This window comes from Ochotona curzoniae, unplaced genomic scaffold, assembly GCF_017591425.1.
Source record: "Ochotona curzoniae isolate NIBS_2020 unplaced genomic scaffold, NIBS_Ocur_1.0 contig_2294, whole genome shotgun sequence".
In the NCBI taxonomy this organism is placed as follows: Eukaryota; Metazoa; Chordata; class Mammalia; order Lagomorpha; family Ochotonidae; genus Ochotona; species Ochotona curzoniae.
Window position 1 is genome coordinate 2,273,276 of NW_024465405.1, and position 23,654 is coordinate 2,296,929.

The 23,654-nt window shown below is 45.9% G+C and overlaps 3 protein-coding genes across 4 annotated transcripts in view; all 3 read left to right on the forward strand.

Moving 5' to 3' along the window:
* LOC121151114 (UDP-glucuronosyltransferase 1-6) overlaps positions 1-23,654 on the forward strand; it is a 92,065-nt gene that overhangs the window by 13,471 nt on the left and 54,940 nt on the right. Inside the window, exons 1-2 of one of the 2 annotated variants that reach the window (XM_040972334.1) lie at positions 6,925-7,620; positions 10,559-11,423. The exons of the other annotated variant lie outside the window; for it this stretch is intronic. Of the exons in view, the coding sequence (XP_040828268.1) occupies positions 10,560-11,423 (864 nt within the window). The 5' untranslated portion in view covers positions 6,925-7,620; position 10,559. Of the gene's footprint in view, positions 1-6,924; positions 7,621-10,558; positions 11,424-23,654 lie in introns of those variants that run through there. 2 annotated transcript variants of the gene reach the window in all.
* On the forward strand, positions 1,909-2,979 carry LOC121151118 (UDP-glucuronosyltransferase 1A9-like). Its single transcript, XM_040972338.1, has one exon. It carries the CDS (start codon positions 2,041-2,043, stop codon positions 2,938-2,940), a length of 900 nt encoding a protein of 299 aa, XP_040828272.1. The 5' UTR covers positions 1,909-2,040; the 3' UTR covers positions 2,941-2,979.
* On the forward strand, positions 18,752-20,242 carry LOC121151115 (UDP-glucuronosyltransferase 1A4-like). The gene has a single exon (XM_040972336.1). It carries the CDS (start codon positions 18,752-18,754, stop codon positions 19,790-19,792), a length of 1,041 nt encoding a protein of 346 aa, XP_040828270.1. The 3' UTR covers positions 19,793-20,242.

Consider the following 23,654-nt stretch of genomic DNA (forward strand, 5'->3'; position numbering starts at 1 on the left):
TGGCTGCTTTGGTTTTCTTTCACTGTTTTCATGGGAATATTGGTTATTTGCATCTCTTGTCCCAGGAATAACAGAGTTTGATTCTTTAATTATTTTTACAGGATCATTTGTGTAAGTAAATGCTCAATATCACCTGAGTGTTAAGAATAGTCTCATGTTTCTATTCTGAAGGATTTTTGCTTTTGGATTGGTGAAATTGGTTCATTTTGCTTAAATGGATTTTGATTGTTTAGCTCTTTTTAATCAGAAAGATATAAATCATTTTGACATATTGTTTTTCTGTGTTTTTAAAAAATATTTTTTTTTGTCAGAATGACCAATTTACAGAGAGAAGGCAAGAGAGACTTTTCCATGTGTGGTTCACTCAGTAAATAGCTGCAATATTCGGAGCTGATCAGATCTGAAGCCAGGAGCCAGAAACTTCCTCTGGGTCTCTCATACAGGCTAGAGTCCCAGGGGGCAATCCTCCACTGGTTTCTCAGGCCTTGAGCAGAGAAGTGGAGCAGTGGGGACATAGCCCTTCTGAGTCTATTTTTTATGAGAACTTTAGGATATCCAGCTATAAATATCTAATTTTACTGATTCTCAATGAATAGTCCTTTATTCCAACACCATTTAGCAATTAATCCATACTACATCCACTTCTTGAATATCTTTGTCATGGTTTTAGTTTCTTCCTCATCTGCAGCTGATTCTGAATTCTCAGTTTGGCCCACTGGCATTCTGCTCATATGCCGGCTGATGGTTTGTTTGGTTAAAGTATCTTTTTAGCCATTTTTATTGTCTGGTAGAGACTGACACTGCTTGTCTGCAGTTCTTCCCCCTTGACCTGGTCTCTCACCCATGGGAGCTCATTATCTTTTCTTTTAATATGTTTATTCAACTATTTATGTATGTTTTTATTTGAAGAGTGAGGAAGGGGTTGACACATGATTCAACCGTCGGCTTTCTCTTCAAAAGGTTGTAATAGCTCATCTCTTCCAGGATAGAGCCAGGAGACAGGTACTCCATTCTGGACTTGTGGTCCCAATCAACGTGGACCTCCTTCTGCTGCTTTCCCGGGCACATTTGCAGGTATCTGGACCAGTAGTGGAACAACCGGAAGTTAAAGCAGCACCCTCATGGTGGCAGATGGCAAGGGATAGCTTAACCCATTATCCCTGATGCAGTGCATTTGTACTTGAATTCAGGCATCGGTTCCCCTATTGGGCCACTTTTCCCTTTACAGCTCTTCTTTCCTTAAGTATGTGTCCGGGTCCGTTGTTCCGTCACTTCTCCGTGGTGATGTCCCACATTCCTCATAAGCTCTCTTCACTCCATTTCATTCTCGTATCTTCCTATTCTATGCAGGTAATTACAATTGTTCTCTCTCTCCAAGCAGTTGTACTTCTGTTAGATAAACTTGTTATTCAAGTTTTCTGTTGAATTTTTTCTTTTGCTCATTGTAACATAGCAAAATATATATTTCTGTGTGTGTGTGTGTGTGTGTTTATGAATTTGAGGACGTCAAACGCTTAAGAAAGATACATATTGACAAAAATCTATGTATATCTTTCCTTAGTCATCGCTCCTGGGTACACCTCCCCTGGAATCTGGGGAAGGAACCAGTTTCCTGCTGAGAAAGGAACCTTAGATGATCCTATGATGAAACCTGGAGTAAGCTGAGGGTTATGGTGCAGGAATCCAAGCCTTACTCAATGGTATTTTGTGCTTTATTTTCTGTTTCCATTTATCAAAACCATGGTCTCATATCTCTTTCTACATGCACATTGCAGTCCAGGACAAGATTCCTCCCCAAGGCAAAGATCAGAAGCTGCACCTCCCTGGAGAGTAAACAGTTATCTCAGTGACAGCTCCTCATTAATTATTGTTTTCATGGGTAAATCATTGCAGTGGATGACATTGGCTTGTTTTATTTATTTATTTTTTAACTGGAAGAACACTCGTCACTTCCTGCAGAGGGTTTGTGTGTGTCTTCTGCCGACTGTGAACTGAGCTTGGAATTGAAGCAGGTGCATTGCTCGGGGCTGCGATTTGGTGATGGCTCCTGCAGTTGTGGCCAGCATCCTTCCTCTCTGTGTGTGCTTGCTGCTGGTACCTGGCATAGGCCAGGCAGACAAGCTGCTGGTGGTTCCTGTGGATGGAAGCCACTGGCTCAGCATGCGCTCGGTGGTAGAGAAGCTCATCCAGAGAGGACATGAGTTGGTTGTAGTTGTGCCAGAAGTGAGTTGGCAGCTGGGACAGTCCCTGAATTGCACAGTGAAGAGGTATGCGACTTCTCACACCCTGGAAGATCTGAATCGTGAGTTCAAGGATTTTGCCAACACTCAGTGGAAAATGAAGGAGAGTGGATTATTTGGCTTTTTAATGGGTTCTTCCAAAAATGTTTTTGAACTCATATTTTCCCATGGCAGGAGTTTATTTAAAGACAAAAATTTAGTTGAATTCATAAAGCAGAGTTCATTTGATGCAGTGTTAACGGACTCTTTTGATATGACCGGCCTAATTGTTGCCAAATATTTTTCCCTGCCATCTGTGGTCTTTACTAAGGCAGTGCTTTGCCACTATCTTGAGGAAGCTACACAGAGTCCCTATCCTCTGTCTTATGTTCCCAGGGCTTTTGGGGTGTTCTCTGATGCCATGACCTTTGAGGAGAGAGTTTGGAACCATTTTATCCACTGGCAGGAGAGGTTACTTGGCCCCTACTTTTTCAAAACTGCCTTAGAAACTGCCGCTGAAGTTCTCCAGAAGCCTGTCACACTCTATGACCTCTTCAGCCACACCTCAATCTGGTTGTTAAGAACTGACTTTGTTTTGGATTATCCCAAACCTGTGATGCCCAACATGGTCTTCGTGGGTGGTACCAACTGCCATCAGAGGAAACCTTTGTCAAAGGTCAGTGTTGTCTTCTGGTCATCTCTAGAACAACATCTGTTTTGATATTTTAGACAATCAAAATTTTCCCAATACAGCTAATTTGTCACATTTGTTGTATTTCAGTTTGCTCTTGGTTTGATGGCTAACTTTAGCGTATTCTTTCCAGAGTGAGTCAGCAAATTTTATGATGCTATTCTAACAATGGGTGTATATGCAATATGGCAAATTATATGTGATTTTTGGGTTTCATTTTTAACAGTGTTTATAAAAATGCCAAAAAAATAAGAAATTAAGTTTTTTTTTTCTTATTCCACTTTAATAAATTTGACAATGTGCTTTTCTAACACTCAGTGACCCACACTTAGGTCAGCAGTCAGGAAAGCACTAGTTTATTGATGTCCTCGTTAGATCCAGTGGTTGTGAAACTGTTACCTTTCGATGAATTTTCTGGGTCTTCTTTTGCTGTTTCCATGGGTGAAATAGGCGTTTGCATCTCCTGTGTTCTGAATAAAGCAGTCCTATTTTTTAGTCATTATTATAGGGATGTTGGTAGGAAAAAATGTTAAATATTCGCTCAGTAGGAGGAATATTTCCTGGGCAATTCTCTGTTTTCTATATTTTGGGATTTCCAGGATTTTCTCTTTTGGATTGATCAAATTGATTCATTTTTTTCATTAATGATTTATGGATTTTGATTTAACAGCTCTTTCCAGAACTGAGCTATGTAAATGTTTTATGCCATATAATTTTTCAGTGTTTTCAATTGTTCCGTTCTTGGGTATGTTTGTTTTACAAATGAGAACCTTAGGGTATTCTGCAGAAGGATATAATATCATTTTTTCTCAATGAATAGTCCATCATCCCAACACCATCCAGTAATTAACACATTCTACCTATTTTCTTGAAATACATCTTGGCTTATTTTTATTTTCTCCTCATCTGCATGTGTTCTGAATTGTTAATTTGTCCAGTTGTTTGTTTTTTCTATTCATGCACCAGCTTCATAGTTTGATTATAGTGTCTTTATCAGGTTTAATTTCTCATAGAGACAGACTCTTGTTTTCTATTGTTCTAAATTTTCAAGGAGGATTAAATCAGCACAATTACTTTTTAAAAAAATTAATGTATAATCCTCATACCTCATTCTCATCTTTGGGAGTATACAGTTCATGACATTTCGACATATTCCTACACATGAGCAACGTTTGCTGCTGTTTAACTCCAGGATTTTTGCCTCTACCTAAAGAAAAGAAACCAGCCTTGGAAACTATTTTTCCTTTTTTTTTCTACTTAAGATTTATATTTTATTTATTGGTTACTGATATGATGAGTGACATAGTAAGAAACTGACAGATTTTGCATCAACTGGTTTACTTCCTGTAGAGTCGCAATGATGGGGGCTGGTCCAGTGTAAAGCTTGGCATCAGGGACTGCACCCTGGTTACATGTGGTTAGTAAAGACCCCAGGACTTTTGGGTCAACATCTGATGCCTTCCCAGGTGTGCTGGAGGGAGCTTCATTGGAGTTGGGGAAGCTGAAACTTAATGGGAGTCTGAAGTCTTACGCAGGTCTTGTCTGTGTGAATTAATGCTTTCATAGAGATGGAGTCCGACAGTAGGTGTTGCTTCGGGGTTTGTCAGCGCTGCAGTAGGAGTCGGCACTCCATTGCTTTATGTGGTGGTGGACACTCTGTTGTCTGAGTTTGCCACAGTAGGTCTATCCTTTAGCTGTTGGTGAGTGTTTTGGCTGTTTCCTAGAGAGTACTATGGCTGTGAACATTCATATACAGGAAGCCCAGTCCTTCTGATCTCTGAGCTGTGTGCCTAGCCTTCACCCTTTGTGGCCTCCCTCCAAAGACAGCACAGTTCTTGGGAAACCTTCTGGAATCTTCTGGAAATGTTCCGTGCATTGAACTTTGCCCAGAGTGGGTCTGATGTACATGGTTTGCTGATGTCTTGGTAAGCACAGTTGTTTTTGGTAGTGTTACTGAATAACCTGCAGTTGGCTCCCAGTCACGATTTAACACGAACGGTCCTCATTTCACAAGTGTCTGTGATAGAGAGACTGTATGCTGGCTGAGCGTAAGGATGTAGCTATATTGAATTAAATGTAGCCTAGATTGTGAAATATACTGTGAAATTCAAGTGCTTGTGCAGAGAGGGCTGACCATGGTGAGCCTTTCAGGATGGGAAGGTGCCACTGTTGCCCGTTCCTCTGTTCTGCTGGGAACACTGCTCAGGTGGCTGCAAACCCCCTGCAACTTGTGGATACAGACTCTGTGGCAGGACATGTACGCAGAGCATTTGTCTTGTGAGTAAGCCGTGCTGCCCATACTGCCCTGTGCTATGTGTGGGTGACCAGGCTTGACCAAGTCTTGGCCAGGCTTGACCAGGCTGGGGCCAAAACATGCTGGCATCAACAGTGCCCATCCCACGGCCAGTCAAAAGGATTAACTTATCCTCATAAACATCCTATATCTCTCTGTGTAACTCAAGAGCTGAAGAATGAAGAATTTTTCATGTAGTTGGATGTTTAAAGCTCTTTAATAAAATGTTCTTTTGTTTGGTTTGACATCTTAATAGTCTAGATACATTTTTTTGCAGTATATATTTGTGACAGCTTGTTGGTCCTGGCCCCATTAAATCTAGGTTGTCCCTGGTTCAAACATCTAGAGAAGTAGGTTCAAACATCTAGAGAAGTCCACATAGGGTCAACCTTTCCAGGTGCCCTGCACCTTACATGAAATTACCCCATGTCTCCCCTTTGTCTCCCCTTCCCTCAGAACACCAGATGCCCCCACCTCCCTTTCTGAGGCATCTGCTACTTCTCCACAGAGGTTGGTCTCATCCCAGAATCTACTCTGTTCATGTTGTTGGCTACAGTCCCAGGCCTGAGTCATTGGCCCGTGTAACCCCTGAGGAGGCCCTAGCCTGGACACTTAGCTGACTGGTGACACCTGAGGACAGTAGGGCAACACCTCTGCAGAAATCATCATTGTGAATAACACACATGAGAGAGTCATCCTTCTAGGGTCAGTGGCAGAAGCACACAGGCACAACCATACACATGAGCGTACGTGCACACAGAAATATGTGCACATGTGTGAACACATGCACATTTGCACAGATGTACACACCCCCTCATGCACACACACATATACACAGCACACATCTACACACATCCACACCCCCACGTGCACACACACATATACAGTATACATCTATACACATCACACCCCAGATGCACACACACATATACACAGCATACATCCACACACACACACACACACACGCACACAGAGTATTCTTACAGTACCATCTTCAGACTCACAAGGGAAAACAGAATTGTTTCCTGGGTCCTTTGTTAGTGAGTTTTGTGAATGCTGTGAGCTCCTTTCCCTTCCTCCAGCCTGCAGCCTACGTTCATCAGGGCTGCTGGGGAAGACCTGAGGAAGAGCATCAAGACTCAGAGCACAATGCTCAGTGAGGAAGGGCCCGGCACGGTCGGGCAGCCAGACGCTCCGGACTGCAGCCCCATTGCAGGCCTGCCTGCCTCACTCTCCCCCCACTTGCATGAGCGCACCGAAACGTGTGAGAAAAGGGAATGATTCATTCACATTGGTGCAAACATTATTTTTAGCCTGTTTTTCATAATATGCATTCTTGGTGAACATCTTAAAGACATCTCATAGGCATGGATTTCAAAGGGGTTTTATTTTGGCACCAAAATAAATTTAACCCTTTAAACTTACTTTTTTCCCCCAGGAATTTCATTTTGTTTGAATGGCAGTGAGACAGAGACATAAAGGCCCTCAACCTGCAGGTTCACTCGCCTAATACTGACTCAGACTGAAATGCCAGGAGGGTGGACTCTGAGTCCTCGAGGGTGGCAGGAACCCTAGTATGGAACACTGATGGAAACAGAGCTGAGACTGAAACACAGATACTCGACCACAGGATGTGGGCATCCCAAGCTGCATTTTACCACTACACCAAACTCCTGCTCCGTGTGCTTATCTTGCCATTTTTCGTGAGGCTTTGCAGGTTCACTCAAACTGACCAATCTTGCAAGTGGCCTTGGCCAGCTCTTCATCGTGTGCAGGGTGGGGTCCTGCTCCGATCCCTGGGTTACTATCTGGGCACTTACTGCTGTTTGTATGGGTGCCAGGCAGATTCCTGCCACTTGCTGGCCTCTGATCGTTGTTAGCAGGAACCCTGCTTGTGCCTCTCTGGCAGGGAAGACAGAAAGAGTGGGTGCTGGAAAGCTGCACCCAGTTTGGATGAAGCTAAACCTTGAAATGCCTTGCATGGTGAACTTCCTGCGTCTGGCTGTGTTCCCAGGTGAAAAGGAGCTTGCCATGAGGCTGGTAATGCTGTTCCTCAGGCTGCTTTCTCTTTCCCACGGTCGTAGCATGCCAAATACGTCGGGTGGAACAGGCCTGCACATGACCTGGTCTGGGCAGCTCTGCCCTGATATCCTAGGGACTGTGCCTCTAGTAGATGCTGTAGAGTCCACATCTGCCTTCCTCTGGGCCCTCCACAGTAAAGGGGAGGGTGGGGACAATGGATGTGACCCGCCCCTTGGCTCTGAGTTGTGAAACCTGAGGCTCAGCAACAGTTAAACTCCTCCCCTGGCTGATGGGTGGCTGCATTGGGAGCAGACACTAGGCTTGCTGACTTCTTCCCCAAGGGCCCTCATCACTCTATGTGCTGCCTTCCCTTCTCAAGACTGAATTTCTTCAAGGTAAGCAATGGTTTACATGTTCTGATGCTGTGATCTAAGCAACGAAGTGTCACTTTTGGTCCTAGTCTGTGTTTCCTGGGACAGAGCTCCTCAGACTTTAGTGACAGGAAGGTGAAAGTGGAATTAAGTGCTTTTGGGTTGATAAAAATGAGCCCTTTTTGACCAAGCCTGAGTTTATGACTCATGTGGCTTCCAGAAAATCCTGAAGAATGGAGACTGGTATCCAGGGCAATTAGTTTGTGCCTGGGTGGTGGTAGGGGCTGGTGAATGAGAGGTAGTGGCTGAAAGTTGAGCTGATTGTCCATAGTCAATGATGCCTTAATGAAGTCCCCATGAAAACCCCAAAGGACAGAGTCCCGAGGCCTGCATTGCAGTGGACTGAAGACTGGCACTCCCAAGGGAGGGAGCATTGGCCCCTTGCCTGTAACCTTCTTTCTTTTTTTTTTTTAAACTGGGCTGTTTACCACACCCTTGGTAACTGACTCCATAAACTGTTTTCCCTGATCTTCTGAGTCATCCCAGCAAGTAACTGAGCCAAGATAGAGGGTGTGGAAGCCCCTGACTTGCAGCCAAGTCAGACAGAAGTGATGGGTTGTCTGGGCAAGCATTCCTGTGGCTGGTGCAAGAGCGGGGCAGCCTTAGGAGAATGAACCCTTGCCTTGTGGGTCAGTGGGGTCTCTGGCCAGTGTCCGTACTGGAAGCTACTGCAGACACGCAGTGGGTGTTTGCGAACTGGTGTGTATGAAGAAGCCCACACATGTGGTCACAGGTGTGCACTGTGTTCAGTGTGGCATGGAAGCAGAGGTCAGTTGTGTGTTTTCTCTTAAATGCGTGTAGATAGAGCCAGTGACCAGCTCCTGAGGAATAGGTGTTTCTTCCCAGTTCCTGTTGGATCCTGACTACAGGAAAGAAACGAGGAAATGAGATCCTGAATAGAATGGATATGTAATACAAAGCTGTTGCATCCATGTGCTGAGAGCCCTACTGCATAGCAGACGTCGTTGTAGGCTCTGGGGACAAAGCAGGGAGCAAAGGACATGGTCCTTTCCCTCAAGGTGCCTGCATTGCTTGATGAAACCACAAAAAAGTGCACTGAAGGAAAGGAGGCTGTTGAAGAAGGAGGGAGGGACTCTGGAGGGATGGGCCGTGTTGTTGGACAAGGGCAGCCTCCATAGGACTGATTCACTACCTGAAACTGGCAGGCAGAGAGCTCACAAGCCATGTGGCTCTCTGGGGTAGACCTGACATCTTGGTTTGTATCAGAATCTAGAGAGGGCCAATCTTAATGGGTGGTCAGTCTCTGCAAATGAACTTTTACCGGAACACAGCCCACATCTACTTTTCAGTGTTGTTTGTGGTTGTTGGTTTCATTGGGTTATTAACACAGAGGCTGAGTGCTTTGGCAAAACTTGAAATGTTTCCCACCTGGGCCTTTATGGAAAAGGTTTGTTATCACTACGCAGGATTTAACAACAGATTCCTCTGCCGTGGCAGGAAGACTTGGGTTGTCTGCATGGAAGCGTATTCATGCCCACATTGTGAGGTTGGACTCAGATGACATATGTGCATCATGTTCATCCTGGCACAAGTGTCTCCATGGTGCTGTGCGCTAGATGTGGGCCCTAAGGATGTGTCCAAGCTCTGGCACTCAGTGCTCAGGACGTGACCTTGTTGCGAAAAGCGATAGCATCTGGTACTAAATATAGTGAGGGCTTCAGCGAGGGTCTTCATCTGGTAGACTGGCATCCTCATCATAAGGGGGACATTCAGACAGAGAGACATGCATACAGGGAGAGTATCATGGCAACGAAAGGTCGAAATTGTGGAATTTGTTCTGAATATGAATGGATCCCCAAGATTGCCAGAAAACTCCCAGAAGCCAGGCAACTTCCTTGGAACCTCCTTTAGTGTTAACTTCTGGCCGAGCTATGCACACCCTGCTGCCTGTCCACCCTATGTCTGGCGTGTTCCTCCCTGCCCCCTGATCTCTAGTTCTACCTCTTCTTTCTTCCCCCTCTTTCCTGTCATTTTCAACTCTAGCTCACCAGGCGAGGGTTGAGTCTTGTGTTCAGAGATTTTGCAGAATTTATGTCTTACCCTTTCCATTGTATGCGATTGATATGGGCAGAGGTGTCCATCCTTGTCCTGATGAGAATTAGCTCAGGCAGCTTTCATAGCAGTCCTGCAGTGGGCATGGAAGCAATTCTTACTAGGCAGATGAAGCCCTTGTGGCTGGGAGCTGAGAAGGGGCAGGCTGACTACAGACTTCATGGTCTTAGCCACAATGAAAGCAGAAATTATGGCCTTCGATCCCATTTGGACTAGATTCTGCTGTAGATAATGGAAAATGCTGATGACAGAAGCTCTGCCAAGGGCATGGCAGGTGGAACTTTTTCAGTCTCCTCCTGTGCTGACTCGGCTCCCTTATTGCTCTGCACCCATTCATCACCATGGATACTAGAAGTGGCCAGCTTCTTTGTCTTGAGCTTGTTACCTGTTAATGCTTCCTTTGTGTTCTGAAATAACATGGAAAAAGAATGTAGACTTGATATTTTTCAACCATGAGGGTCATGGTTCATGAGAGATTCAAGAATTCAGGATGGTGATGGCAGAGGGGAGGGATCGTGCCAGGGTTCTTTGCAGCCTGTGCTCACACTTGCTATGAATCTTTAGGAGGGAAAGTCAGATTGGAGACAGGTGGGGAGGTCAGCCTAGAATCACAGGTGAAAGCTCCTGAGGCGCTCATTGGCGCAAGTAGGCTGAAGTAGGCTGTTGGCTTGCCAAGTGGTTAAAGATTAATCTAGGCTCATTTAAATCAGAGGGCTGGATCCAGAGTCTGGGAGAGAGAGTCTGGCAAAACCACTGTCCGGCTTGCGGGAAGCTGCTTTGGACAGGGTGTGTGAACATTTGTTATTGTTGTCACTTTGACTCTCTGCAGGATGGCCCGGCTGCCGTGTGCCTGTCAGAGAGCACGTGCAGGGGCTCTCTTCTTACTACTCTGGGGCACCGTGGTGATGGGGGACAGGCTGCTGGTGTTCCCTCAGGACGGAAGCCACTGGCTCAGCATGCAGGACATAGTGGAGGCTCTCAGTCAGAGGGGCCATGACATCATGGTGCTGGTGCCAGAAGTCAATTTGCTCCTGAAAGAGTCCAAGTACTACAAGAGAAGAATCTACCCGGTGCCATTTGATGAGAAAGAGCAGAAGAACCGTTACCGCACCTTTGGAGAAAAGCTTTTCACGTACCGGCACTGGCTGAGTGGGCCACTGACTGAGTACGGGAATAACATGGTTGTGATCAGCATGTATAACACAAACTGCCAGAGCCTCCTGAGGCACAAAGACACCTTGGCTTTCCTCAGGGAGCAAAAGTTTGATGCTCTTTTCACGGACCCAGCCTTGCCCTGTGGTGTTATCCTGGCTGAGTACCTGGGCCTGCCCTCTGTGTACCTGTTCAGGGGCTTCCCCTGCTCCCTGGAACATGGGTTTGGTGGGAGCCCGAATCCAGTGTCTTACATCCCCAGGTGCTATACCAAGTTCACGGACCGCATGACTTTCCCACAGCGGGTGGTCAACTTCCTCGTCAACCTGCTGGAGATCCCTCTGTTTTACTGTCTGTATTCGCAGTATGAGGAGCTGGCCTCGGAGCTCCTGCAGAGAAAGGTGGACTTGGCCACCTTGTTTCACAAGGACTCCATGTGGCTGCTCAGATATGACTTTGTGTTGGAGCACCCGAGGCCTGTGATGCCCAACATGGTCTTCATCGGGGGCATCAACTGCAAGAAGGAGGGCGCCCTGCCTCAGGTTGGTGGATGGGCTTTTGGTGGGCAGACCCTGTTCTCATGGGCCCTGTCTTCTTCGACACATTTGCTTTCTTGCTTTGGGGGAACATTGCTTGAAGAAATGGTTGTGGGGAGGTGTTGGTGGGTCTGGAACAACCAGAGTGTGTGAGGACTTGAGGCCTAGGGCACGTGGAGGTGTTGGAATAAGCTCAGAGTGACAGCAATAGCTACATTTGCTTGATCTGGGGACAATGACAGGATCATTGAAAGAGCTTAGCAATAAGTATTCCTGACCAGTAGAGATGCAAGTGTGACCAAGGCACGTGTGATGTGTGTAGCTGAAATCCAGTTGTCCTAACTGTGTGGCAGGCTTTGTTTCTGGGTTCTGGGTTGAATAAATCCCACACCTTTTAAAGTAGATCCTTTTTTAGAATAATTTATTTGCTTATTTATGGTCATGGAGAAACAGTTAAGAGATAGGTAGATGTTTTTGTCTCCTCTTTTCCTTCCCTCCTAAAATATGCCTGGTGTCAGGGCACAGTCAGGCTGAAGTGGGGAACAGGGTTTCAACCCAGGAGATCTTCGATTCAATGCATGTGTCCAATTGGTATCTTAGTAACTGCATTCCCACAGTTCTGTTTTTGTATGGCTTAGAGCTAAGAATTATTTAGATACCTTTTATGAGATGATTTGCTTATTATAATTTAAAGGTAGAGTTACTGACAGATCTATGTCCGTACCTATATAATCTATGGAGATATCATCCATGCATTCTCTTCTATTTAACTCATAAATGGCCACAATGTACAGGCCTGGACCAGACTGAAGCCAGGAGCCTGGAAGTCTACCTGGAATCTGCCATGTGGATGTTGGGACCCAACCACCTAGTGCATCTTCTGTTACCGGCCATTAGTGGATTGAAGGTGGATCAGCTAGGACTTGAGCCAACACCCTTTGTGCTACAACATCACAAGTGTGAGGCTGTCCAGCTGGGTCACAGCACTGGTCTCCAGTTTCCTGGTTTTAAAGGGAGGTGGAAATCCTTCAAGCCCCCACACAGAATATGCGACTGAGCTGTATGCTGCCCACAGAGCCCACCTGCTCAGAGCTGTGCAGATACTGACAGGTGGTCTCTGAATGCAGGAACATTCCTACACACACTCCTGAGCAGCGAAGTGCAGCACACAGCACCACTCCAAAATAGAATCCTGTGAGCCTTTTCTTTTCTCTTTTCTTTTTAAGTACTTATACCTTGGAAATTTTCAGACAACTCCATCTTCATGCTAGGATTTTCTTTCCCATGTGTTTTCCATCAGCAAGAAGTCTGAATCAAAGACCTTTCCCATGGTTTTCTCCAGCTGTGGTTTCTCTGTTCACACACGGAACATTTGGCAGAGCTCATGTGAGAATGAGAGGCAGAGGGCTGAGCACTATGGAGTGGCTCTTGGGAACTCCTGTTGTGAAATAGAATCTCTGAGGTTCAGGGAGATTGAACCAGAGGCATGTAAGTCCACAGGATTTACATAGGCTTTTTAAAAGTGAATTCTTCCTATGTGGTGTGGGCATAGGAACACAATGTCATTTTGGCTTCCTGGTCCCCTCCACTGTGTAAGCATCACCTGCAATGAAGCTGGGTGTTGAGCAATGAATGGGACCACCTCTGGTCTGCCTCCTCTGCATGTCACTGTCATCCCGTGTGAGCTTGCAGACAATGTCCCGTATTATGGGGATAATCATCAGGTTGGGTCTTAGTTTTCAGCAACTGATTCATGGTGGATCACCTTTCTCCTGTGAAATAATCAGACAGCATTAGCTGTTTGAAGGATGTTTACTTTAGCACGACGGAAGTTGGTTTGCGACCAGATAGAGGCTGTAATCGTGTCATCCAAGCATAGCTACAAAACACACAGAACTCTTTGGAATTGTTAGCTTGGTAAACATTCCTTGCATAATGCTGTGTGTCAGGTTCAAGGGCAGAGGACCCACTCAGTGATCTCTGCCTGTCCCGTGTAGGAGAGCTCCTCATTTATGCTCATGTTCATGTGACTGACTCAGACTCTACTCACCTCTGGTCTAGAAGAATGAGCATGGCATCTCAGAGGACCGGTCAGTTGTTCCTGCCTCGATGGGCCTTTGGAGAAGTCCTTTGGGTATCTGGCTGGTGGCAACCACTGGGAGGGACAGCATCAAGGGGCAGCCCTGTAGGTTCAGAATCTTCTTACCCCTAGATTTCCCAAGGCCAACTCTCCCAGCAGGGGCACCTTCATTAGCCCCAGGAGTGTTCTGATTGTGCCAGAACATCACAGGGGCCTCTGATGCCATTCTGCCTTCCTCTCTAGCCCCTGCTCCTTCCCATAGAATCACACACAGTTTGCCTAAGAAAGAGCATTGTTCTTGAGGCCTTTACAGTTGGCCAACAGGTGGTCAGATTCTGCGTTGTCATACTTGAACTCAGTTGAGTCACATCTTTGCTGTTAGTGTCCAATGTCACTGCTTCAGAAGACAGTTCAGTCCAAGATTTCATGATCAGAAGGGGCATTGGAATCAAGGAAATCAGAGTGAAGTCCTAGTTTCTTGCCCTTGGAGTGCCAAGAAGTGCCTGTTCTTCTCCCTGATAGGACTGCAAAAGGACGTGGAGCCAGTGGAAGAGAGCCAGGGCTCTGGGAAGGAGTACACCCTCATTGTCCCACTGGCTCTAAAGGAGAGAAGGGGAAGGGGGCTGCAGCCTCCTCTGCTGACCAGGGACTCCCTCCTTGCTCCCATTATATTAGTACAGCAAGAACACACAGGTGAAGAACTACAAGGTGTGGATTGGAGCCCAGCCCTGTGACTGGGCACGTGGTGGCTTAGTTCCAAGGCCTAATTCCTCTGTGTACAGAAGGGGAATGCCCAGTAAGGTGTGGAGGGGCAGGTAAGAGCAAGTTCATGGGAGAACTCTGGGAGACAAGGGCCCCTGTGCAGTGTGCAGCCCTACACAGGTGGTGAAGGGGTAAGGGGCAGCAATTCCCTTTGTTTGCTTTCGTTCCTCCTCTCGCGGCTCTGGCCCTTGCATTTCACACTGGTCCAGCCTGAAATGTCAGTGTTTCTAGGATAGGCAAAGAAGGAAACAAATCCCAAAATGCCATGTCATCCTTAACAGGCACTTTGAAAGAACACACCTTAGACCAGTGTCAGCACTGGCATTAAAATGTGACCTCTTTCAAAATCCGGTGTTTATCTTTATGATTGCTGTTTTTAGAGATTATCAGAGGCATGGAAAGTTTTAATAGTATTGCTGTTAATAAGTGATTTCCTAAATAATTGACAAAATACTCAAATGATTCAGAAATTTTTTAAACCAAGAGACTTGTTGAGGAGTAATGCAGGTGATACTTGGAGAATGAAATTAATGAAGACTTTTTTATTTGTGCTTTTAAAAAATTAAGTGGGTTGTTTGAAGAGGCAAATCACATAAGAATTTACTATCTGATGTTTTCAATACTGTGGGTATTAGTATCTACAGAGACCTGTGAGCATCAATTTTAGAATACTTCGGCAATCCTCATAGTCACCCCATGCAGGTGGCGTCAAACAGTATATGGACGTGGAAGCAAAAGACAGGATTATTTTGATGGAAAAAATTTAAATCCTATCCATACATGATCATCCAAATTTGGCGGAAAACACTTAGAGAAAATGACACGTGGATTGTTTAATGATGACCCTCTTACTCCCACTTCACAAACTTCCCTGAGTTTCCTTCATTTGTCTCTGTCCGTCAGTGCTCTCCCTCTTTGTGCAGCTGAGTCACGCTGTGCTGTGCTGTGCTTTCTGCTGACATGCTCACTGTGGTGGAAGTCTTTTGGTAACTTTTGTGTGGATTCAGGCTTGGTGCAGGGGTTACGTTCTCTCAACCTGCAGAACTTCCACTGGTGTCTGGCGTCATCAGAGCCTGTGAGTGATGATCGCCCCTCATGCTCCCACTTGCACACCTTACCCAGCAGGGTTTGGTTTGTGTCATGCACGGATGCATATCAGAACCCTGTCTTCTGATGTGTGCATCAAAGTTGCATGAGTTTGTGTCAGGTGCACATTAGGGAGACTGGATGGAAATGGAAGAGTCCGTAGTAGGGAGCCAGCCCTTGTTTAGAGAGAAGTTTGAGGAGTTGCTGGTGGAGAAAGAGCACTGGTAGGTGGGTCAGGGAGAAGCTTTGGAGACAGGAGTTCAAACTCTTCGCTGATTAAGACTTGCGATGCCAGTCAAGTCAGGTTTCCCAGAGAGCTGATGCTAGAACACAGGTTTATTCAAGCATGCAAAGAGTCATCCCTTAAAATCCATTTGTTATCCTTGATACACAGAACACTTGTGCCTTAGATTCCATCTGTATTTTTTATGATCTTAAGACTTGTAAAAGAGACAATAGGATACAACAGACCCAAGTGATGCTAACCATTTTCAGCACACCTCTTTCTCCTTTTACTAATACATTGGAGGCAGATTGTTTATCCAATATTCATATAATCATGGGAACTAAAACTGCATTTGGGTTAATTTAGTATTTTCCATTTATGTCAGCACTTGGTTAATCTGCAATTCAATTAGAATAGAACTGGGGACAGTGGATTCCCAGGCACACCCAGCCTTGGGTCACATTCGTTCTTTACCTGTATTTGAGCCGGTCAGTGCCCCAAATCTCATGTCCTTGACCAGGAAATCATCAACAGGCATGCAGTTGATGCCCTGGCAGAAAGAAAGGGGGATGTCTCCGAGGGAAAGTCAGACTCTTGCTGGGATGTCCCTGAAGTCCCAGCCAGGGGGTCAGTCCTCTGTGAGCAGCCAACATCCACTAGAGCTCACTGGCTGGACTTGCCAGAGTGCCCCAGCCACCCTCAGAGATGATGTTCCTGGTGTCTGGCTTCTGCCTTGTCCAGCACCAGCTGTTGCATCCATTGGGGGATGTATAGGTAGGGGGCGGATTCTCTGTTTCTCTTCCTATTCTTTTCAATATAGCTCTTCTTTACAAATAAGGACATCTCACTGTGGGCTGGGTCCATGAGGAATGGTGTAGGATGTCATGGTGCTGATGGCTTTCCAGTGGCTTAGCAAACTGCTTTCTCAACAGTTTTTGAAACGTCTGATTGGAGGGAAGATGGGTCTCAAAATGTGGTAAGAAGACTCAGAGAATCAGATTTTCCTACCTGTCTCTGTCTTATCTAATGGCCCTGTCCTACCCCACCCCGTGCTTCCAACCAGCTGTAGATTGCCAGAGCTCCTGGACTTTGAGGCTGAAGCAGCCTAGGGTGTCCTTGTTTTAACCTAAGAAGGGGAACATACTACACAGGGCACCACCCCAGGGCAGGACCTTATGCCCCCTGCCGGTTTATGCCCAGGGTCCTCAATCTGGCTGTTTGAGACTCTAGCAAGAGACTTTGCTCCAACTCGCAAGTCTCCAACCTGCATGCCCTGAGACAGAGCTCTCTCGATTGGTGAACTGGGCTCTTACATTCCTGTTTGGCTCACTTATTTGTCTCATTATTTGTAAATTGGGAAGGCAGACCAGAGTGATGGAGAGAAGGAAAGACAGAGAGAAATATCTCCCATTTGCTGGTTCACTTCCCAGATAGGTACAACGGCCAGAGCTGAGCCGATCCAAAGGCAGGAAACCACAAGCCTCCTCTAGGTCTCCCACATGGGTGCAAAGTCCATGGTCTTGGGCCATCCTTGACTGTTTACCCAGACCACAAACAGGGAGCTGGAATGGAAGTGGAGCAGCCAGTACAGGAACCGGCGCCCATATGGGATCCTAGTGCTTGTAAGAGATAAGGTGTTACACTGAGTCTATCCTGTTTGGCTGTTTTAATGGTTTCATGTCATGAATTGATATCATGAATTGCTTGCATGGTTGTGATGAATTGTCTGGATGTTGTTACAGCTCAATGAGTTTTCTTATATTGCTGTTTTGAATGGCTTAACAGGCACTAGGTCAGAATTCTTTTCTGTGGAGTGTGCTCCTGGTAGAAGCCACATCAGCCTACTTTTACACCTCTGCGCCTGTGCTGGTGTCTGTGTGTCTGGCAGATCTGGGGTCTGTCCTGGCTGTGTTCAGCAGTATTTGTGTAAAGAGGGTTTCTCTCAGTGAAGTGTCTTCAGGGTTGGTTTCTGGGCTGTGTTGGATTTGGTTCTATTGAGTACCTGTGTATTCTCTGTACGACTTGTTCAGTTTTATCAGAGGTTCTGGGTGTGGAGACTGTGGCCTATGGGGCAGAGAGCCTGTCTGTGCCCACAGGTCCTGTAGGGGTGTGGAGCACATAGCAGAGATATGTAGTACCCATAGTATGACTACTCATAAGGGCCCAGGCACGTGTACGCAGTGCACACACATGGCAGCTGTAGTGGGCTGTCGGACTCCACAGGCCCTGAGTTTAGAAGAGGGCTCACCCACCACAGCAGGCTGGGGGCTGCAAGGCTTGTGCATCAGTGATGATTGGGCAGGACTCGGTCCTGGAGAGCGGTACTGGCAGGGACTGCTCTAGTAGGCAAGGAGGTGTGGAGTCCCTGGCAAAGCTGGAAGGGAACCTGGCAGGAGCAGGGAAGCTGCACTGCGTGGCTTGGACTTGTGAAGTCACTGGTTTCATTACCCCAGCAGCCTGAGCGGCACTCTGAACCCCAAGAACAAGCAATAGCAGGGCAGGCTGAAGCCCAGTGTGCACTTGTCATTCTGTGGTGTCTGAATAGGGTCAGCTGTTTCCAGTGGCCTTAGGGGCTGGCTTTCCCTTTTGTGCCAACTGCCCTCCGACACACTCCCATAAGGGTTATAGTCTAGTAGTAGTTGCTTTTCTCTATGCTCATGATCCTTCTTTATCAGGGAATTGCTTGGGTGCCTGTAATCAGCCATCTCCCCAGGTGAGAGGGCAAAGAGTTAACACAGTATGGCATCAGGCCACATACGGCAGAGACTAGAATTCTTAGAGTATAGTTGATAAATCAGTTGCACCCTGTTAAAGAGTGGCAAAGGAGAAGTAGCAGATGTTGGTAAGAAAAAGGTGTGTTTTTGGAGTGGTAAGAAAAATCCTGGTTTGGGCAGTATTAAGAAGAATTGAGCCTGCACTAGCATGCTCCCCAGAGCGTGGCAGGGTCAGAGGAGTTTGTACCGAATGTGGCTGTGGGCCCCACCCCTCCTGGGTGGAGGCAGAGGGTAGGGCTCTCATAAAAGTGAGGGATAGGCTTATTGCACAAAGATTAATTTGCGGATTGCACTTTGTCTTCCATTGGCATGCTGTTGTGATAAGCAATTGACGACAACAATATAAAAATGAGAAAGGCTGGGATAGGCTGCTGAGGAGAGCGTGTTCTGTGTTCCTTCTGCTGAGATGGTGTTGGGGCTGCGGACGCCCCTCCTGGGGCTGGCAGGGCTGCTGTGGCTGTGTGTCCCGCCATGGGCTCAGGGTGGAAAAGTACTGGTGGTGCCTGTGGAAGGCAGCCACTGGCTCAGCATGCTGAATGTGCTGCAAGAGCTCCACGCGCGAGGCCACCAGACTGTGGTACTTGCACCAGACGTGAGCATCCACGTCAAAGGAGAGGAATATTTCACCTTGAAGACCTATGCCACTTCTTATACCCAGGAGGAATTTCAAGACATCTTTCGGCGACACAATGAAATGATCTTTCAAAGACTGCATTTCTTGAAGATTATCCTGGAAAATAAAGAGAACCTGAAAAATGCAGCTAGGTTCTATCACCAGTTATGCTCAGAGCTGCTGCACAACAAAAGCCTGATCAGGCACCTCAATGACAGCTCTTTTGACGTGGTTTTAACAGACCCCATGATTCCCTGTGGAGCACTGCTTGCTAAGTACCTGTCGATTCCTACTGTGTTCTTCTTGAATGGCATTCCTTGTGACCTGGACTTCGAGGCCACACAATGTCCCCACCCCTCCTCATATATTCCCAGGCTCATGACAATGAACTCAGACCACATGACCTTCCTGCAAAGGGTCAAGAACATGCTCTACCCTCTGGGCATGAAGTACTTTTGCCATATTTCTTATGATGCATTCCCAAGCCTTGCATCTGAGCTTTTTCAGAGAGATGTGTCCTTGGTGGACATCTTTAGCCATGCATCTGTGTGGCTGTTCCGAGGAGACTTTGTGCTGGACTACCCTAGGCCCATCATGCCCAACATGGTCTTCATTGGGGGCATCAACTGTGCCAACAGGAAGCCTCTCTCTCAGGTAGTATGGCTGCCTTTATCTCTCCAATATCTTGCGATGTGCAAATGCTTGTTCATGTCTCCGTCTTTCCAGTTATCTCCATCTCTCATTCTTGTTGAAGTCTTCAGTAGTAGAAATTGTTTTGGTGCCCTAAGAGGAGTGAGAAGGAGGGAGCCTTGTAATAGAATTGGCCAGCAATAATGAGACTCCAAGTCTCTCCATGTGTTTGCCGCCATCTTCTTGGATGTATGACTCAGTGCCTCTGTGCAGGTGCAGTGCAACTGAGGTGTGAACTGACCCATATGATTAGTTCCTAGGGAGGGGAGTGGTGACTTGTGGATTCTTGGCAGAAGGAAAAACATAAAAGTCAATTGCAATACGATTGTGATCATTTTCCGTAATCCCCTATTGGAAAGGATAGAAATATGAGCAAAGCCACCTGAACTCTCCAAGGCCATGGTCGCTTCAGAAGCACAGAAATGAGCTGATCACAAGAGAGACAAGGAGGATATTGTTTTTGTGTTAGGAGAATGAAACCTCTGAGTCCTGCTTCCTCTGATGCAGCACTGTTGGCAGCAGGATTTTTGTGTAGAAGTTTGTTTCTGGGCCATGATGAGGGGACATAGCAGAGTTGTGTGTCGGTGATGGCTGCCTGCCAAAGGAATCTTCAACTTGGGAAACCATTCAACAGTATTTGATGTTGCTAGGGAGGAGACAAAGCGGAGTGCCTACAATTATAGGATACTTTTGTCACAGAGGAGCACAAGTGTGCAAAAATGGGAGGGATTCTTTAGGAGAACCTGACCTTTGACCAAAATCTCCTCTCCTGGTTCATGTCCTGATTGCAAATTTGCTTTAGTGAGAATTTAGGGGTGTCTTTTATAGACCCTGAATATAAGCCATGTTTGTTTCAGTTTTTGTAGTGAATCATTTTTTTAAAAAAAAATGTTTAATAATTTTGAAAGAATCACAGAATGAGAAAAGTTGCATACACACAGACAGACAGGCAGACACACACACACACACACACACACACACAGACACAGCACTTTTGTCTGCTGAATTGTCCCCAGATGGTTGCAATGTCCACAATGTCCACTTCTTAGCAAGTTACTGGCTCCTTGCTACTGAGTGGCTTGAATTACTGTTATATTCTGGATATTGAATTCTTACTAGATGTATAGTTTCCAAATATTTTGTTCCATTTTGTTGTGGTTTCTCCGTTCTGTTGGTTGTTTCCTTTGATGCTTTTGAGTTTAATTAAATTCATTGGCCTGTTTTCAGATTAATTTCCTGCTCTGTGGTGTTATGAAAAATACAAATTGCCGGTCTAATTTAGGAAGCATTTCTTCACTGTTTTCTTCTAACTGTCACATATGTTTGGGTCTCACATGTAAGGCTTCAGCTCATTTTGCCTCTTGTATATGTAGGTGTATTTTTGCTTTTCCTCATGTGAAAACCCTAAGTTTCCAGCACCAGTAATTGAAGAGGTAGGTGTCCTTTCCCTAATGTGTACTTTAAGCATCTCTGTGGAAGATGCGCTTGCTGCAGGTGCATGGGTTTATTCCCAGGCTCTCCATTTTGTTATCTTGGTTTGTATGTTTTAATCTCAGTGTTATGGCACTTGGATTGCTGTAATTATAGTATATTTTCAATGGAGGGGTTTTTGTGGTTTCCTGTGAATTTTAAGATGGTCTTTCCTAGATCTGTAAAAAATGCCCTCAGTATTTTAATAAGGATTGCATTGAAGCTGTAAACTGTTCCAGGCAGTATGGACAATCGAACAATTCTCCCAGCCCACAATCACATCTGTCACTCCTTTTGTGTATGTGTCTTCTCCAGTCTCTTCCATCCATATTTTAGCTTTGTGGTGTTCCTTTGTTGTTCGTGTGGGATTGCTACTGACATTGGATGTTGATCAGGTCTGCTCCAATGCTGCTGAGCTGATAGGTTAGTTCATGTCATCTGATTGGGAAGGTCACCTCATCTGCAAATGGTGGGAATCACTTTCCTCCTGGATGTTTTTTATTCTTGCCTTTGCTTGATTCCCAGATTTTGTTGAATAAAGTGATGAGATCAGATATCTTTTTTGGATCTAGATGTAGAGAGGCCAGCTTTCTCCCATTTCATCTGATTTGGTTGTATGCTTGTAATGTCTGGCATAGCAGGTGTGTTCGTCCTGTAGCTAACTTTTGGAGAACTTTTAGCGTGTACGAGTGTTGGATTACACTGAGTACTTCTGCATCTACAGGAATGCTCACGTAATTTTACTCTTTCTTTCTGCTACTGTGGCTTATCGTATGTATTGACTTGTGTGTCCATCCTTGCATCCACGGACAGAAGCCTATTGTTCATGGTGAATATCCATTTCTGGACATTCTGTCTGTTGACAAGGTCAGGATTCCCTGATGCTTATTGGTTGTATGCAACCATTGCACATTAAAGGATTGAGTAATTTTCCCAGTGCCTGCAATATGGATTATTGTCCCCACCTTCTCAGAAATCCCAAGTGCGTGACTTCCCAGCACAGCTCCCAACCAGGTGATTAGAGGAACAGCAATCCCCTTGAGTCATCTTGTCCCTCTGAGGGGTCTTGCATTTCATGCTGTTCCAGATTGGTTGAAATGTCAGCATTTCTTGGTTAAGCCAAGTGAGGGAATTAAACTCCAAAATGCTATGTCATCTGTAACAGACACATAAAAATACATGATTTAGGTCAGTATGTACACTGTCTTAATATGCTGCTTCTGTTGCTAAATCCTGTATTTATTTTATTGATTGATCCTTGAGATTATGGGAGATGTGGAACATTTTGATGACAGTGTTGCTGTTAAAAAGTAACGACCTCAAAAATGAGCCAAATCCTAGAGGATATGTATTTTTTAATAGCACAAATTCAAGAAGCTTGTCTTTACATTGATAGACTATTAATACTTCATCTAAATCATCCTTATGTGTTTGAGGCAGAGATTAAGGCACGAAGTCCCTGACACTGGATCTCACCATAGCTGGCTTTACCTAATGTCTAGAGCATGGTCTGATGTCTACCCACCTCTTCTTCCTCCTACTGGACCATGATCTCCTCCTGCTATCTGTGGTTAGGAGGAGACTACGATAAGAAGTCCTCTGGCCACTGTAAGCAATGCTGTGGTGGGTTACAAAGCTACCAGAGCAAAACTCAACAGAACAGGAGCACATCCAAGACCCACAAAGCTGTGCTCTTCCTGCTGTGGTGGTCCCCTCATGATGCTGGGCTGCTGCATTAGCAGGGGTGATATGGGCTGGGACACATGGACATCCCAGTGGAGTCAGGATCTCCACTTGTAGCTCTGGGAGGTCCACAGGCTCTGTGTGTGGAGCCCAGGGCAGTGGCAGTTGGGTTCAGCTCAGCGTTGAGGTTTACTATGGTGGATGCTCCACTGAGTTCCTAGATAAACCCCTGCCATTCCTTCTGTGCTTCCATCCCCAACAGACGGAATCTTTATCCACCTGTGTTGTCTGAGGTGGGGATGGGATGATGGAGGCCTCTGTTTGCTGCTGAGGCTGACACTGAGACGGTTTGTGGCTGAAGCACATAGTCATAAATACCAGTGAAGTTCCATGTTGACACCCAGGTTCAGCCAGGGCCAGTAGTGATGTGAACATGACTATGCGTCTATTGTGTTGTGCTCTCCAGTTCCCACCCGGTCCTGGAATTATCTGTAGGCAATGTGCCAAGATTCTGTTGGAATCCACCTTAGCATTCCTTGTCTTGGGATCCAAGTGTAGGACCTATTAGTGGTTCCCATTCTCTGCCTAGTGGCTGGTGTCTAGCTCTGAGCCACACTGCTTAGACTTAGGGTAAGGGTGGTATGTTTTGCTCCTTGTCGTGTTCTTCAATTGGTTTTGGTGGGAGAAGAGAATTGCATGTTTGGTGGAAGTATGGGACTTGCAGTTACCTCTAGTTTGGTAGATTCTACTCCAGCCGCCTGGGTTCAATAGCACAATAATATGTGTGTCCAAACTCATATTGTGCAATTAGAGTGAACTACAGGAACCTGAACTCGAATGCCCCCATAGTTAG